Below are 17223 nucleotides of genomic sequence, written 5' to 3' on the forward strand. Positions count from 1 at the left end.
AGCGTCAATTCTTCGGCGATCAGCCTTCTTTATGGTCCAGCTCTTACTTCCATACATCACTACTGGGAAAACCATAGCTCTTACTATACGGACCTTTGTTGGCAAGGTGATGTCTCTGCTTTTTAAGATGTTGTCTAGGATTGCCATCGCCTTTCTCCCAAGAAGCAGGCGTCTTTTAATTTTGTGGCTGCTGTCACCATCTGCAGTGATCATGGAGCCCAATAAGGTAAAATCTCTCACTGCCTCCATTTCTTCCCCTTCTATTTGCCAGGAGGTGATGGGCCCAGTAGCCATGATCTTCGTTTTTTTGATGTTGAGCTTCAGACCATATTTTGCGCTCTCCTTTTTCACCCTCATTAAAAGGTTCTTTAATTCCTCCTCACTTTCTGCCATCAAGGTTGTGTCATCTGCATATCTGAGGTTGTTGATATTTCTTCCGACAATCTTAATTCCGGCTTGGGATTCATCCAGCCCAGCCTTTCACATGATGAATTCTGCATATAAGTTAAATAAGCAGGGAGACAATATACAGCCTTGTCGTACTCCTTTCCCAATTTTGAACCAATCAGTTGTTCCATATCCAGTTCTAACTGTAGCTTCTTGTCCCACATAGAGATTTCTCAGGAGACAGATGAGGTGATCAGGCACTCCCATTTCTTTAAGAACTTGCCATAATTTGCTGTGGTCGACACAGTCAAAGGCTTTTGCATAGTCAATGAAGCAGAAGTAGATGTCTTTCTGGAACTCTCTAGCTTTCTCCATAATCCAGCGCATGTTTGCAATTTGGTCTCTGGTTCCTCTGCCCCTTCTAAATCCAGCTTGCACTTCTGGTAGTTCTCGTTCCACATACTGCTTAAGCCTGCCTTGTAGAATTTTATTCAGATGGTCCGGCCTCAGCCAGTGATAAGTTTCCCACCCCTTTTGCCAGAGATCCTTGTAAGAGGAGATGTTAGGGATCGAAGCCTTTCGTCTTTCAGAGTGCAGAGTGTGAGCTCCCCTGCGATGCTGCAATCCCATACGCTGAGGCAAAGCGGCCACTTCTTTGGCCGCAGCTTCTTCTTTGGCCACAGCTTCCTTGCGATTTGACACAGGCAAACCTTGCACAGCCTGGCCTGGCTCGTTTCTAAAGCACACATGCAGTCCTTGCAAGATGGAGAGTGCAATCCCCTGCACATTTACAAAGGAGGATGTTGCATTGAAATCCCTGGGACAATTTGGAGTACTAGTTTGCAATAAACGCATAGATGTTGTTGCTAAGCTCCTCTGTCATAAAAAACATAGGAAGCATCTCAGTACTTTTGTTGTCAATATACTTGTTAAAACCGGGGGGGGGGGGGGGCAGTTGCAAAACCTGGAAAATTTGAAGTCCCCATTGCAGCCTCCAACTAAGGCCAGGACAATAAACCTGACCATTCCCTTAGGCTTACCAAACCTTCCAAAATTCACAAGAAGTCAACTGTTTGTCTGATTCTTTCCATCCCAATGGCGTATTACTCCTAAGGAGAAGGAGGACCCAGGCTCCTTCCTTCCTCCACAATCCCCTGAGCGTATGGTCACGTACTCCCCACTTCTCCACAAGGTGAGAAATCAAACCCCATAGTGGGAGGCAGAAGGCGTGTTCAAGAGCAACAGTGTCCCAGACAGAAATCCATTGGATTATGACCCGATCTTTTCAAAACACAAACAAGGAAGCCTGGAAGGTCACTCCAAGAGGAATAAAACATTATTGCAGAACAACATTGTTAATCATTAATTATTAGTAGCAAAAGCAAAATATACAGAGTGGTGGGGAAGTTTTGTAGGACCAGATTGTGGTACCTGATTAAAGTCTCTTACAAATTAAACTCCTACAGACACCCTTGGGAAGAGGGCTTAGTGGCGCAGAGAACAGATCAGCAGCTGCCTCTCCCTTGTGACTGTCCTCACCTCACATATTGCCTGAAGACCCCAAGATTACATCACACCAGACATCACATATGCTCCCCTCTAGAAGCACTCCCAGGGAACTGGAGCTATGGAAGGTAGGTGTCCTACAGGGAACAGAAGGCTACAGCTTAGGCAACCCTTAAGACAGCTCTCTCTCTCTCCTCAATTGACTGGAACCAAGGAGGAATATGAATGGGGAATGGAGCTTCTGCTTTTAATGGGCAGAATCACCACACTGTTACACAAAATCCCCCAAAAAGAGAGTAAGAGAGAACAGCCCACAGATGAATGGTGCCTTCTGACAACCAGTCTTCTGGATCTGAACCGTGGTCACCATTGACCTGATATTTCTGATGCGAGGGCACATGTGAGATAAAATCCCACAGAGTTCTGCATAGATACTTCCTGGTGTCCGCGTCCCGTCACCTGATGCATTTTCATGGACCATGTAGATTCTCTATCATTTGATGTACCATATCTGTTGAAGAACGTCAATGGATGTTTGAGCTGCCTGCTTAGAGTGTAGCTTTTCCAGGGTTCACCTAGAAACAAGGGTTTCTTCCATCCCCAGTCTGGAGTGGCAAGGGCAGCATCCTTGGGAACAAGGTAAGCGCAACAAAACATGACTATGGAGTGTGCAGAGAGCCAGCCCCTTTAGCTGCAGAGTTTGCACCAGCCCCACACCCCAAAAAATAATGAACACAAGATGTAGTGGAAGGAACAGTGCACAGATGGAATGGCACTTGCAATGTAAAGATCTACTGCACCAGTTATCAGTTTGTTTCCGGACAAATGCCAAGCACGAATTTTGACACAGAAAAGCTTAAATAGACTGGGACCAGTTGAATATCTATAGGACCTGTGTGATATTCTGTTCCCTGTGGAGAAAGGAAGCAAGGTGGGCAAGGAGAACAGGACCTTTCCTATCAGGTCATGTGACCTTTAAGCAAAGTTCTTGTTATTTCTGCTCTTCTCCCCTTTTATGTGCTTGTTAAGGGATTGCTTTTCATCATAGTTTTCATCATATTGTTAGCTGCTGGCTCAGGTATGGTATAAATATCTTCCTCCTATATACATAAAAATGTAAGGCTGTTGTCATGCAAACATGACTGCAGCACACTTCAACTGATGTGTGTGGGGGGGGAGAGTTTCTTCAGAGTGGTTTGGCATAAGTGCCTAACCCAATACATTAAGCTTTTAACAGAGGAGGGCAGGCACTTCAGAAAAACACTCTCCCAAGTGCCTCCCCCTCCTTTAAGAGGAGGTGGGGGTGGGGATGAGCTGTGAGAGGAAGGAATGGGCCTTGGGGCAACTTGCGAGGGAAGGAGAGACAGGATAGGAGAGGGGTAAGGCAGGGTGGGAATGAGATGTAAAGGGAGGAGGGGTGGGCCAGGTGTTGGAGAAGGTGACTTGGCAAAGAGCTTAGTGGGTAGATGTGGTTGGCATGTGAAGGGAGGAAGGTTGGCAGCCCCTCACTGAGAGCCAGTGTGGTGTAGTGGTTAAAAGCGGTGGACTCGTAATCGGGTGAACCAGGTTCGCTTCCCCGCTCCTCCACATGCAGCTGCTGGGTGACCTTGGGCCAGTCACACTTCTCTGAAGTCTCTCAGCCCCACTCACCTCACAGGGTGTTTGTTGTGGGGGAGGAAGGAAAAGGAGAATGTTAGCCACTTTGAGACTCCTTCGGGTAGTGATAAAGTGGGATATCAAATCCAAACTCCTCCTCCTCCTCCTCCTCTTCTTCTTCTTCTTCTTCTTCTTCTTCTTCTTCTTCTCATTTTCAGTTAACATACATAAACTGCAAAATCTTAAACTCTGGCAGTGGAATGTCCCCACAGTAAATTCTGATGGTGGTACTTACCTCTGTCCTCTTCGCAAAGGAAGTGATAGCCATTCTTTTGTTATTCTTTTATTATATTCCAATTATTTATTTTTATAATATTTATATTTTATTAAGGTGATTTCAGTAAAAAGAAATAAAGTGATGGGGGGGGGGAGAGAAGGAAAAGTAAGAGGGAGAAAAACAACAACAAAGATACATATAAAAATGAAAATATACAACAAAAAATAACAACAACAAGCATATACAGTGCTAGCTTGGTTTTTGAACATAATCCATTCCGGAAGGCTGTTCAAGTTCTGAAATGTTCGGAAACCGAAAACTCAATACAGAAGCCTCAATGCAGAAAACTCAATACGGAAAACTCAATACGGAAGCTGCGTAGCATGTTCAACTTCTGAGGCGTGTTTGAAAACCAAAGCATTTACTTCTGGGTTTACGGCATTCGAAAACCTAAATGTTTGTCAATGCAGACATTCCAAAATCGAGGTAACACTGTACGATATTCCCATACATTGTTTCATAAATTGGTATAGTGTTGTTGTCCTAGTGCTTATGTAAATGCTAATAGCCTACTGCATTTTGTATAAACTCATTCCAAATGTTATCACATTTATCCATACAGAGCCTGTGCCTCTAAGCAGTCCGTTCATCAATTGCCAGTGATGTCATATCATCAGCCCATTGATTGAAGGGCTTCGTATCTTTATTTTTCCAATTCCTTAATATCAACCTTTTGGCCGTCCTTAGGGCATGGAAGATCCTTTTCCGTTGTCCCATTAATAGGAGACAAGGAACTTCTAGCAGCTTGTTAATTGCCTTTGAGGTGGAAACAGGCCGATGATAAGATTTATTGTGAGCCGCACAGGGAGTGTTCTACTCTGAAGTGGCAGCCATTCCTTGAAGTTCCTCGTGGCAATGTCCACTCCTGCCAACCTCACGACCACAGAATTTGCCCTGAGGGGCTTCCCTGGGCTGGAGGAGGTTCATGGCTGGATCGGGATCCCCATCTTTTTTGCCTACCTGGCGGCCATCCTAGGAAACTGCACCATCCTCTACATCATACGGACGGAGCCCAGTCTGTATCAGCCCATGTACTACTTCCTGGCCATGCTAGCTACCACTGACCTGGGTCTCTGCCTCGCCACGGCACCCACAGTGCTGAGCGTCCTCTGGTTCCAGCTGAAGAAGATCAGGAAGCCCTGCTGCATAGCTCAGATCTTCTTCATCCACTCCTGCTCCTTCATGGAGTCAGCTGTGCTCTTTGCCATGGCCCTGGACCGATTCCTGGCCATCTGTTCTCCTCTGAGGTACGCAGCGCTGCTGAACTCCAGTAGAGTGGTCAGAATTGGGCTGGTCCTCCTGCTAAGGAGCACTGTTCTCCTCATGCCGCCCTTGCCTTTCTTCCTGAAGTTCCCCTTCTGCCCAGATGCTACCCTTTCCCATTCCTACTGCCTGCACCAGGACTTGCTCCGCATGGCATGCGCTGACACAACCTTCAGCAGCTTCTATGCCCTCATCCTCATCCTCCTCACCATGGGTTCTGACCTGCTCTTCATCCTCATCTCCTATGGCCTCATCCTGAGGACTGTCCTGGGCATGGCCTCTGACAACCAGGGCCACCATAAGGCCCTGGGCACCTGCGTCTCCCACATCTGTGCTGTCCTGGTCTTCTATGTCCCAGTGCTTGGGCTCTCCATCGTACACCGGTTTGGACAGCATGCACCTGCCCTACTCCACGTCATCATGGGCAATGTCTACATCCTCCTGCCACCCTTGATGAACCCCATCATCTACAGCATCAAAACAAAGCAGATCTACAGCAGGATCCTCAGAATAATCTCAATGAAGAACCTCTGAGGAAGTCAATGTAAGGAAGGCCCCACTCATTCCACTCAAAGGTTCAGTCTTCCCATATGGAAATAATGCTTTATTCAGAGTTTAATGATAAAATAATGCTTTTATCCATAGTGTGCCCCCAATGATCTCCTATTTTCCTTTGTTTCATTTCCTCCAAGGAAACTGTTTAGTTTCTCACAAGGAAGCTAGTAAAATGTGGGTTGAATGAGGCAACTGTTAGGTAGATTTGTAGCTGACTGACCGAACCCAATTAGTACTCCTTCATGGTTCCCCATCATCCTGGGGGAAAGTGACAAGTGGGGTGCCGCAGGGTTCTCTCCTTGGCCTGTTGTTGTTCAATATCTTTATAAACAACATGGATGAAGGAACTGAGGGGATGCTCATCAAATTTGCAGTTGACACCAAACTGGGAATGGTAGCTAATGCCACAGAAGACAGAATCAGAACTCAAGACAACCTTAAGAGATTGGAGAACTGAGCCCAAACTACCAATATGTATTTCATAAGGGACGAATGTAAGGTTCTGCACTTAGGCAAGAAGAACCAGATGCACAAATATAAGATGGGGGGACACCTGGCTTACTAGCAGTACATGTGAAGAGGACCTAGGGGTCTTGGTGGACCACAAGCTGAACATGAGTCCACAGTGTGATGCAGCAACAAAAAAAGGCCAATGCTATTCTCAGCTGCATCAACAGAAGTCTAGTGTCCAGATCCAGGGAAGTAATATTCCTGCTCTAGTCTGCCTTGGTCAGAACACACCTGAAATATTCTGTCCGATTTTGGGCACCACTATTTAAGAAGTTGACAAGCTGGAAGGTGGGCAGAGGAAGGCACCTAGAAGGATAGGAGGTTTTAGGATACATTTGTAAAATAAAGAGCTGTGGGTCCCCATTATTTTGACTTCCATGCACTGAGGACAGAAATGGATATCTGGCAACACATAATGGGTGTGTGTGTGTGTGTGTGTGTGTGTGTGAGAGAGAGAGAGAGAGAGAGAGAGTTTCCTTATGCAACCAGCTGGGAGTTGGACAATGTACTTCACCCACTGGGGATCATATTCTGCACATGCCCTGAAGCAACATGTCCTTTCCTAGAAGGTTCTAAGCCCTTATTGACTGAAGGAGGAGGAGATTAAAATGTTGTGGCTCACATCCAATGTTTTTGCCATTGTAGGGTGCCGTGCTGAAGGGGGCCTCTGCTGCCAACTACAAATAGTTCAAAAAGGGGTCGGGGAGGGTGGTATGTCCGGTCAGGCACACTTGCTGTAAGGATGGGGGAGATATTTCATTCAATTCGCTTTGAGAAGCACAACCATGCAATCCACACTTTCCAGAACAATATGCAACACTTAACACAGCCTTCCTTGAAAAATCATGCTTCTCCAAATTTTTCAGTGCAGTTCTACAGCCCAGTAAGGTGTAGAAAATGAGGTGGTATGCATTATAGAGGTGAAAATTAACATTAAAATATTTATTATTATTATTATTATTCATTTCATTTATATACCGCTTTATATTTTTAAGAAGAATCTGAAAGCGGTTTGCAGCATATTAAATATCAACAAAACAATCCAGAATCAAACATTTCTGAAGAAAGTCAGATGTAAAGTATACAGTCAAAGCAACATAATTAAGAGGAAACAAAAACATTATTTTAAAGATTTCATAATAAAACATTACAAAGGAGGTCAACTACAGAATACAAATTTAACACAAACAAAGTTAACAAAAAAAACCCTTAAACATTTAAAAGAAAACATCACTAAGTCAAATATAAAATGTACATTTAAAACAGCATAGTTAACAAGAGAATATACAGTGGTGCCTCGCAAGACGAAAAGAATCCGTTCCGTAAGTCTCTTCGTCTAGCAGCTTTTTCGTCTTGCGAAGCAAGCCCATTAGCGGATTAGCGCTATTAGCGGTTTAGCGGCTATTAGTGGCTATTAAAGGTTTAAGGGATTAGCGGATTAGCTGCTAAAAGGCTATTAGCAGCTTAGTGCCTTAGAAAAAGGGGGTGGGGAGCGAAAAAAACCCCCCAGGAATTGCAAGACATTTTCGTCTTGCAAAGCAAGCCCATAGAGAAATTCGTCCTGCGAAGCACCTCCAAAACGGAAAACCCTTTCGTCTAGCGGGTTTTCCATCTTGCGAGGCATTCGTCTTGCGGGGCACCACTGTAATATTATCATAAGCATGACATGGCTGTTTGTCAGGCACAAAAAGGTGGGGCAAAGGAACCCAACAATTAGGGTTTGTTGCCAGGCACAGTGATGTCCCTCCAGTCTCACCAGGAGCCTCTTCAGTGGGACTGGTGAGTCTGGGCCCCGCCCCCTAGGCCAGGTGGAAAAGCTTAGCTGTAAATATATTCTAATATATTCTACAAAGCACTATTGAAAGTCAGATATTAAACTGATAAGGACAGATACTACACTTGATCTTAGCCAAAAGGCCGAGAAGCAATTTGCTCATTTTCAAACAAAGACAGACTAGATCATGTTCTAAAGTGGTGATTCTCTTCAGCAAGCTTAGCATATTCTGTTGTGGGTTATTTTGTATACCTCAGGTTAAGAACTTAATTCTGTCTGGAGGTCCGTTCTTAACGTGAAACTGTTCTTAACCTGAGGTACCACTTTAGTTAATGGGGCCTCCTGCTGGACCTGCACCACTGGAGCACGATTTCTGTTCTCACCCTGAAGCAAAGTTCTTAACCCGAGGTACTATTTCTGGGTTAGCGGAGTCTGTAACCTGAAGCGTCTGTAACCTGAAGCGTCTGTAACTCGAGGTACCACTGTACAAGCTTCTTAATTAGCAAATTTTATAACAAAGGTTTTTAAAGCAATACATAGCTTACAGGTTCTTTAGCAAAAAAGGGAAAGAATTTAAAAAGGGACTAACTCCTATCTACTTCAAACGATTGGCTGCCTGCCAACTGTTTCTTTGGCACTGCTTGTCTGGATAGCCTGGAACTTGCTCGACCTTTTATGGTTCAGCTAACAGGCTGCAGAAAGGAAACCTCCTTTTACAAGAAGAATAACAGGAAAAGAGCGAGAGTCTCACCCTTTCTATACAATTTGAGGTTCAGAATATAGCTACTATGGGTGCATTCTATTAAATCTAGTAAACAATATGTCTTATTTCTGTTAAGCCAATGGAGAGTCAGCATTTATTCCTCACACCCTCCTCAGGAGGATGCTGACAATTCTGAGCCTCTGACTGTCAGGAAACGGCAGAAGCTCCTAAAAAATGGACAGATTCGCCTTTTTGCACGAATCCTCCTTTATTTGGGGTATTACCTGTGTGACAATTTGGTGTAACCATCTGTTCCATAATGGAGATACAGTGGTACCCCGCAAGACGAATGCCTCGGAAGACAAAAAACTCGCTAGACGAAAGGGTTTTTCGTTTTCTGAGGTGCTTCGCAAGACGGATTTTTCTAAGGGCTTGCTTCACTAGACGAAACAGCCCTGCCTCTCCTGTCATGGCGACGGTCACTGCACGCACGCACGCTCGCTTCCCCGCTCCTCCGGCTCCCTCCCACCTTCCAGCTGACGGCCGACCTTCCGGCTGCCTCGCGCCGCTGCACACCGCCCTCGCGCACTCCCCTCAGAGAGCCGTTGCCGCCAGCAGCCAGCGTTGCAGCCAGAGTCGCGCTCCTGAGCCCCGCCGCCCTCCAGCAGCTGCGTCGCGCGGTGGCCACAATGCGCGGGTGAGTCTGAGGTACCGGCTGCGGCAGCTGTCCTGCTTCTCCCCCCCCCCCCACTGTTGTTAGTGTTTAAATGCAGTGGTGCTTCGCAAGACGAAAAAACTCGCACAACGAAAAAATTCGCGGAACAAATTAATTTCGTCTTGCGAGGCACCACTGTACAATGAAGAGCAAGAAAACTGAACTGCCCCCCTTTCCCGCCCAGCTTAATACTCTGGGCCCCAGAAGCTCCAAATTATCCTTTGCCTGATTTTGTGCAACTGAAGCTTAGAGAGCCTTTAAGCCACATATTGCCCAGTAAAGGACACTGCAATCGCGTTTGTGCCAGCTCTCCATTATTAGTGTTCTTCATTTATCAGTGTATATATTACTCACATGCTACAACGGTGTCTAAAGGGTCTACATGTATAAAATCCATACATAATTAAAATTCACAAATAAACAAGTCCATTAAAAAGCACAACAATTAACACAGTAAAAGTGACAACTGAAAGAATAAGATCCAGGTGTCCAAGTTCGGGGGTGAGGGGGAGGGATGCTTGTCTGAACAGGTGTGTCTTCAAGAGCCGGTGGAATGCTGATAGAAGAAGATGATGATGATGAAGAAGAAGAAGAGTTTGGATTTGATATCCCGCTTTATCACTACCCTAAGGAGTCTCAAAGCGGCTCACAATCTCCTTTCCCTTCCTCCCCCACAACAAACAATCTGTGAGGTGAGTGGGGCTGAGAGGCTTCAGAGAAGCCCAAGGTCACCCAGGAGCTGCATGTGGAGGAGCGGGGAAGCGAACCTGGTTCACCAGATTACGAGTCCACCACTCTTAACCATGCTGGCTCTCAGATACAGATGGAGGCCTCTCGTTCTTCAGCCGGGAGGGCATTCCACAACACTCGTGCCACTGCCTGGCATTCAGCAGGCCAGGCAGTCAAAGCCAGCTGGTTCAGAGAACAGGCACACAAATTCTCAGCTGTGGAAGCTCTTCCTTCAACTTGAGCTCTCGCTTGTTGCAGTGAAGCCATTGCAGGGTTGGATGACACACACACCTTGCACTGAGAGAACACGTGATGGGCTTGTGGGACCATTCAGGCTAATTCCTTCCTCCTCCTCCTCGCCATTTTGTGTTTGTCATCCATCAGAAGGGGCTCTAGATGCATCCTGACATATGCACGCATGGGTTTGCCAGTGTGGGGAGTTTTTACTGGAGCCAGAATCCACCATTGTGTAAAGGACCTACACGCTCAGAAACCTGCATGAACAAAGAGCCCCCTTCTGACACATTTACTGGTTTAATTTGTATCCCACATTTCCTCCCTAAGGAGCCCAGGGCAGCAAACAATAAAGACATATTGAAAACAATTCCAGGGCAGATGCAGACTGGGATTGAGCTAAGAAGACAAGGAGACCACTTTTGGGTCAGGCCAGGGCCCCTATAGTCCGGCATCCTGTTCTCACAGTGGGTGACCAGGTGACCATTATGGGAAACCCACAAGCAGGACCTGGGCACAAGAGCAGCCCTCTTGCCTCCTCAGGTTTCCAGGCAACAGGGATTCAGAAGCATCACTGCCTCTAACCAAGGCAGCACATAGCAATCATGGCTAGCAGCCATCAATAATCCCCTCTTCCTTGCATTCTGAGCTGCAGAAGAACTTATTTGGGGCATGGCACCTGATTTGAGGTACAGGAAAGGTAGGTGACATCGTCCCAATCCAAGCAGCTACAAATGTAGTTTGCCAGGGCCCTTCCAGGCAGGTAGGGTTGGCGTTTAGGGGGGGAGGGATTCAGTCTCAACTCAGCCTGAGTTTCACCATGACCCTGCCTGGGAGGAAAACCCTGGTGACCCGTTCCCGGATCTCCTTGGTCCTCACTCCATACACAATGGGGTTCAGCATGGGAGGGAAGAGGAGGTAGAGGTTGGCCAGCAGGATGTGGATATGGGGGGCCACGGAGTGGCCAAAGCGGTGGGTGAAGAAGGAGAAGAGGGCAGGGCTGTAGGAGATCAAGATGACGCAGAGGTGGGAGCCACAGGTGCCAAAAGCCTTGTGCCTCGCCTCGCGGGAAGAGAGACGGAGCACCGCACGGACGATAAAGAAGTAGGAGAGCCCAATGCAGAGAAGGTCTCCTCCGATGACAATCAGAGCCACGCTCAGCCCATAGGTGCGGTTGATGCTGGTGTCCCCACAAGCCAGTTTGACCACTGCCATGTGCTCACAGTACGTGTGGCGAATGACGTTGGTCCGGCAGTAGGACAGCCTCCGGATCAGGAAAGGGCAAGGTGCCATCAGCAGCGTTCCCCTGACTATGCCGGCCACAGCCATCTTGGCCACCAGTGAGCTGGAGAAGACAGAGCTGTACCTGAGCGGGAAGCAGATGGCCACATAGCGGTCCAGCGCCATCCCCAGCAGCACCGCTGACTCCATCATGCACAAGGCATGGATGAAGAACATCTGGGCCAGGCAGGCAACGGCTTGGATCTCCCCGCCCTGGAACCAGAAGATGCAGAGCATCTTGGGCAGGGCGGCGGTGGAGGCTGCCAGGTCAATAGCTGCCAGCATGCAGAGGAAGTAGCACATGGGCCTGTGGAGAGCTGGCTCCGTGGCCACCACCAGGAGGATGGTGCAGTTCCCGGCAATGATCACCACGTAGATGCAGGATACTGGCACAGAGAGCCACATGTGGTAGGCTTCCAGCCCTGGGATGCCTTGCAGGAAGAACGTGGGAGGCCAGGAGTGGGTCAGGTTGGCCATGGCCATCAGGAACCAGCTTCATCAGAGGCAGCTGATTCACCACGGCTGCTTAGCTTCACTCACAGGACTCCTGAAAACCAGAGGAGAAAAACAGACACACACAAAGGTGACATGAGAAGATCATAGAATTGCAGAGTTGGAAGGGATCCCCAGAGTCATCTGGTCCAACCCCCTGGAATACAGGAATCCCAGTTAAATAACTCCAGCAGATGGCCATTCAATCTCTGTTTAAAAACCTCCAGCTTCTGAGGTCATAGAATAACAGAACTGTAGAGTTGAACGAGAGCCATCTGTTTCAATCTCCATCAAAGCAGGAATCCCGGCTGAAGAATTCCTGGCAGGTGGCCTTCCACTCTCCCTTCTGAGGGAGTCTGTTCCACTGTCACACAGCTCTTACCCTCAGAAAGGTCTTCCTAATGTTTAGTCGGAACCTCCTTTCCTGCAATTTGTATCTGTTTGTTCAGGTCCTCCCCTTTGGAGCAGAAGGAAACAAGCTTGCTCCATCTTCTGACATTTGAAGGTGACTATCCTATCAGCTCTCAGTCTCCCCTTCTCCATACCCAACTCCCTCAACCGTCCCTTAGAAGGTTTGATTTCCAGACGCTTGATCATCAGATATAGATGGGGGGGGGGTGATCACGCTCCCTACACTAGCATCCTCTGTGATTCTGCACAGAGAGCTTTTGCTTCAGCTGTCCTGGCGCTATGCATGGAACTCCAGCAATGAGAGAAGAAATACATACTGGGGGAACATGTGGACTGGTCAAGGTCCAGCCCCACATACGGAGGGACAAATCTGTCCATTTTGGATTGGCTCAGGTTCTCATTTTTCCAATCTTCACTTCAGTTCTTCACATTTGCACATAAAAACCACGAGAAGAGCCTGCTGGATCAGGCCAATGGGGCATCATCCTGGTCTCACAGTGACCAGCCAGATGCCCATTATGAGAAATCCGCAAGCAGGATCCAAGCACAATAATAATAATAATAACAACAACAAGAGCCCCCTCCCTTCCTACAGTTTCAACAACTGAGATTCCGAATCATTGCTGCTTCCAACTTTGTTTGCATTTTTAAAAAAATAATATTAAAGAATTCCTTATGAATATTGGTCAAGATTTTTGGTAGGATTATGACAACAATTGTAATGTAAGAAGAACTATGGTATGAACAGAATTTAAGGAATGGAATGGAAAACATTATATGATGCAATTTGGGAAAAGATTGACAATGGAATCCAAGGGGGGGGGGTGGAGAGGAGTCCAAGGATTCAGGGAATCCTACATTTCTATTATTATGGTTTATGAATGGGCGTAAATGTTAAATGTAAAACTGAATAAAAAAAAATTAAAAGAAAAAGAATATTCAGCAGGATTTTAGTGCATGTTTCTCCTAACATTTATACAAAATGTTGTCCAATATGCACATTTTTGGAAAACCCCTTTTCTTATTACAATGCATTTCTATATATTATTTTCAATCATATGTGTGTTGTTGCTGCTGTTATTTCAGTTTATTACCCACTCTTCATAGGGAAGGTTAAGTTAATTTAAAAGTTGATATTAAAAACAGTTAACACAATCACTATATATTCCTTGGCCATGGAGCTGGGATGCGAAACTCAGAGAATTTCAAAGGGCAGCTCTATTTCAGCTCAGTTCAAATTAAGGAAGTTCGTCTTTAAACAAAAGGTGAACTGAATTCCTTCCCCTCCCTTGTCCCACGGGGATCAGGAAGAAAAGCAGTTACACAAGGCACAATCTTATGAATGAACAGAGACAGATGTCCTTCATGGAGGAGAAGATAATCTATGGTTCTTAGCCAGGATGGCTCTACTCTGCAAATCCACAGCTGGAGGAAGCAATGCTTCTGAAAACCAGCTGCTGCAAATCACAGTAGGGGAGGGGGCTCTGGTGCTCAAATGCTGCTTGCGGGTTTCCCATAATGGGCCACTGTGAGAATAGGATACTGGACCAGATGAGCCATTGGCTTGATCCAGCAGATACTTCTTATGTTGTGGAGGCTGCGCTGGTGGCCACCAAAGGAAGCTTGAAGTGCTGACTCGCTGACTTGAAGTGAAAAACTCACCAGGCAGGCAGCGGAGAGGCAGAGTCCTTGTGGGGTCCTGGTGATACCGATTCTACAAGGGGGCACCTGTGAAGGGCAGGCAACAGCCTTTATAGGCTTCCTTTGCCAACCTCCCAGCAAAGATCCCTAGAAGCTGAGGCCCTGGTGCTTAAGGGCAGCTGTGCAATGTTGGTGGGAGCACCTGGGCTTCCTCCTCTCACCTGCTAAATAGCCTCTCAGGTGTTTCAAGCTTGCCTTCCTGAGAGATTTGGCTGGCTGGATGTGTGGGGCTCATGAGGCCACCTTGAAGGGAGCAGATGGAGAGGCTTCTCAGGCAGGAGGTTCTGCAGGTATAATGCCGAAGAGCAGCGCCAACATCTCTGCAGCATTGCTGACCTCATGGAGCAAAGAGCAGAGCACCACTCCTTTCAGTGAAAACAACCAGTCCCCAAGAGACTGTTGGAAAACAAGAAGGTCTTCATCTGCTGGCAGAATGACGACAAGGAGGGAGCCTGGTCTACCTTCTCTAGGCATGCAGTTCCAAAATCGCCTGGTCTTTCAGATAGCTTGGACCTAGATAATTTTTAATTTTCTAGTACATGATGTTTACTGTTCCAAATAAAAGATTGCTCTCCAAGTGATACAGACTGTCATTGAGTTCAGACTGGTGAGTCTTCACTTTTGAGACACAATCAGCTCAGTTACTACAGATGAAAGAAATGCATAAGAATACGATAAAAGAATATGATTCCAGCCCCTTTAACTAACCAGAGGGGACTTGAATGCACCATAAAGTGAGAGGGGTGCAATCCGGGTTTATTCTCAGATGCTTGCTTGTTCCTTTTATGGGTACAACAAGGTCATACTTTATTATGCTTAAATTGGTTTTATCGATTCCACACACAGCCATTTCACATTGTATATCACTTTGAAATAAAAATAAAACAAACCAACATTTGAGGTCAGCTGCAAGCCTGATGACTCCCTTCCTGGGTATTAAAAGAGGCCATGAGCCACGTCTGAAGGCAGCCCTGTTTAGGGAAGCTTTTAATGTTTAATAGGTTATTGTATTTTAGTGTTTTGTTGGAAGCCGCCCAGAGTGGTTGGGGGGACCCAGCCAGATGGGCGGGGTATAAATAATAAATTATTATTATTATTATAATTCATAGGAAGGAAAGGGGGGGTGGGCAGCCCGCCAATAACAAGGACCACTCTACCTCAAATGCCCCATTCACCCCCCCTATTAATGCCTCCTTTCCCCCTCCCTAGCCAAAGCACACCTGTAGATATGGGTAGACCGCTTGCCATACCAAACACCGACCTTTCCATTCACAAGGCGCTTGGCCAATCTGCAGCCACCATTTAAATAGCTGTAAAACTAGCAACCAATCAAAACCTGTAATCTTGACAGCTACTGAAATCCCAGCCTATTGGAGAAGAGTATGCCTAGAGAGTTATGAAACAGCGCCCCCTACCAAGGGCTACACTGGCACTGCAGCCGTCAAACCAGCCTCATCTCTAGCTTTAGAGCAGGCATAGGCAACTTCGGCCCTCCAGATGTTTGGGGACTACAACTCCCATGATCCCTAGCTAACAGGACCAGCGATCAAGGATGATGGGAATTGTAGTCCGAAAACATCTGGAGGTGCGAGGTTGCCTGTGCCTGCTTTAGAAGGTTCTTTTGTCCCGAAAACTTTTAGAAATTCATATAAAATGTTTCCTGTGATGGATTTACACCTCTACTCAGAAGGTAAATAGCTATCAGGGGAGGAGCTATGGACATGAGATGAGGCAGCTATAATCCCTGAAGCTGAGACCACATGTACTCAGCTGGCAACACTGCCTGGGTGATAATCGCTGGCATCCTGACACCTGAGTGCCAGACAGGTAGTCATTCCAAGAACAATCGCAAACCCAAGCTCAGTGGATTGGGGTCTCAGTCGAGACAAAAGGGCGTGCTTAACTTGGCTGGGAAAACCTTTGATTCACCTAAAGGGTGGGAGGTGGAGGTCAGGTGAGGGACGGGGCAAGTCTGGTGCTCAGGTTTCTGCCAGAAGACCCCTCCCAATTTGTGACATAGTTATGACAAATGTATGATGTTTTACTAAAGGTGTTATGGGTAACTTCCGGAAACTTATAAAAAGGAGAGCCATCCTTTGTTCGGGGCTTCTCCCTACTTCTTCTATGTGGTAGTTTGAAGTCTTGTTGCAACAATGAAGACCAGGCCTACGGGCTGCTGTTTGGCTCCTATATTTTGGCTGTAGTCTTTACTGGCAATACAAGTGAGTCTGAGGAATTTCCCACTAAACTCTCTAGATGTTTTGGACTACATCTCCCATCGCCCCCAGCCAGAAAAGCTGTGCTCGATGGGGTTGATGGGAGTTGTAGTCATAGAGGGCACCTGGTTGGTGAAGGTGGGGTAAGGTGTGTGGTGCAGTGGATGAGTTCACTGTTAAACCACTGTTGCAAAAATGCCTCTTTGGGTCTCTCCTGCCTTGATAATGGTCGCTTTTTTGGAGCTCCAGATCACTATGATGCGCCAGTCAAAGTGGTCGGGTGGTACAGATGATCTTGATCCATTTCACCTTTGGTTCTAACCCATTTCTGGTCTTAAAGCAGCCTTAGGCACATAGGTGGCTGACCTATCTCAGGTACTGGAAAGGGGAGCTACACCCCTGTTGGGAATGGGTGGAGAGCTTGTCTTTCATATCAGTGAGGGAGACCACCAAAGGTCCTTAGCCCAGCTCCCATCCTTTGTAGGAATCAACCACTGCTGGGTGAATCCAACAATAAGGGGAAGTTTGCTTGTAAGCGTGGAAGAGCTCAGAATAATTCCTCCTGCTCCTTGAATTGAGTGTTACTCTCTGGCTACTTCTGGAGTCAAGAGACTAAAGGAGGCACCTGCTCAAAGAAGGTCCTCATGGGAACATTTAATTAATGGCACAGGCAGCAAATCAGCTGCACTGTTCTAGGCACTGTGGATCTCCCCATTATTGTTATTGTCTGGGGGCTCCTAAACTGCACTATCATCCTCATCATTCTCACATCAAGAAGGTCCTCTATAAACGCTCATAGCCTGTCCCCTTTCT

At 46.7% G+C, this 17223-nt stretch overlaps 2 protein-coding genes across 2 annotated transcripts; one reads left to right on the forward strand and one right to left on the reverse strand.

The window, feature by feature from the left end:
• Positions 1–4681: 4681 nt before the first annotated feature.
• LOC310676864 (olfactory receptor 51V1-like) lies at positions 4682–5623 on the forward strand (the record flags this gene model as incomplete). The annotated part of the gene is made up of 1 exon (XM_083439041.1): positions 4682–5623. One exon carries the CDS (start codon positions 4682–4684, stop codon positions 5621–5623), a length of 942 nt encoding a protein of 313 aa, XP_083295167.1.
• A 5484-nt stretch (positions 5624–11107) lies between these two features.
• Positions 11108–12073, reverse strand: LOC310675715 (olfactory receptor 52P1-like; the record flags this gene model as incomplete). Its single annotated transcript, XM_083436753.1, has 1 exon — positions 11108–12073. One exon carries the CDS (start codon positions 12071–12073, stop codon positions 11108–11110), a length of 966 nt encoding a protein of 321 aa, XP_083292879.1.
• Positions 12074–17223: the final 5150 nt, after the last annotated feature.

Source organism: Podarcis tiliguerta (genome assembly GCF_965153285.1).
Source record: "Podarcis tiliguerta genome assembly, chromosome: 4".
Classification (NCBI taxonomy): domain Eukaryota; kingdom Metazoa; phylum Chordata; class Lepidosauria; order Squamata; family Lacertidae; genus Podarcis; species Podarcis tiliguerta.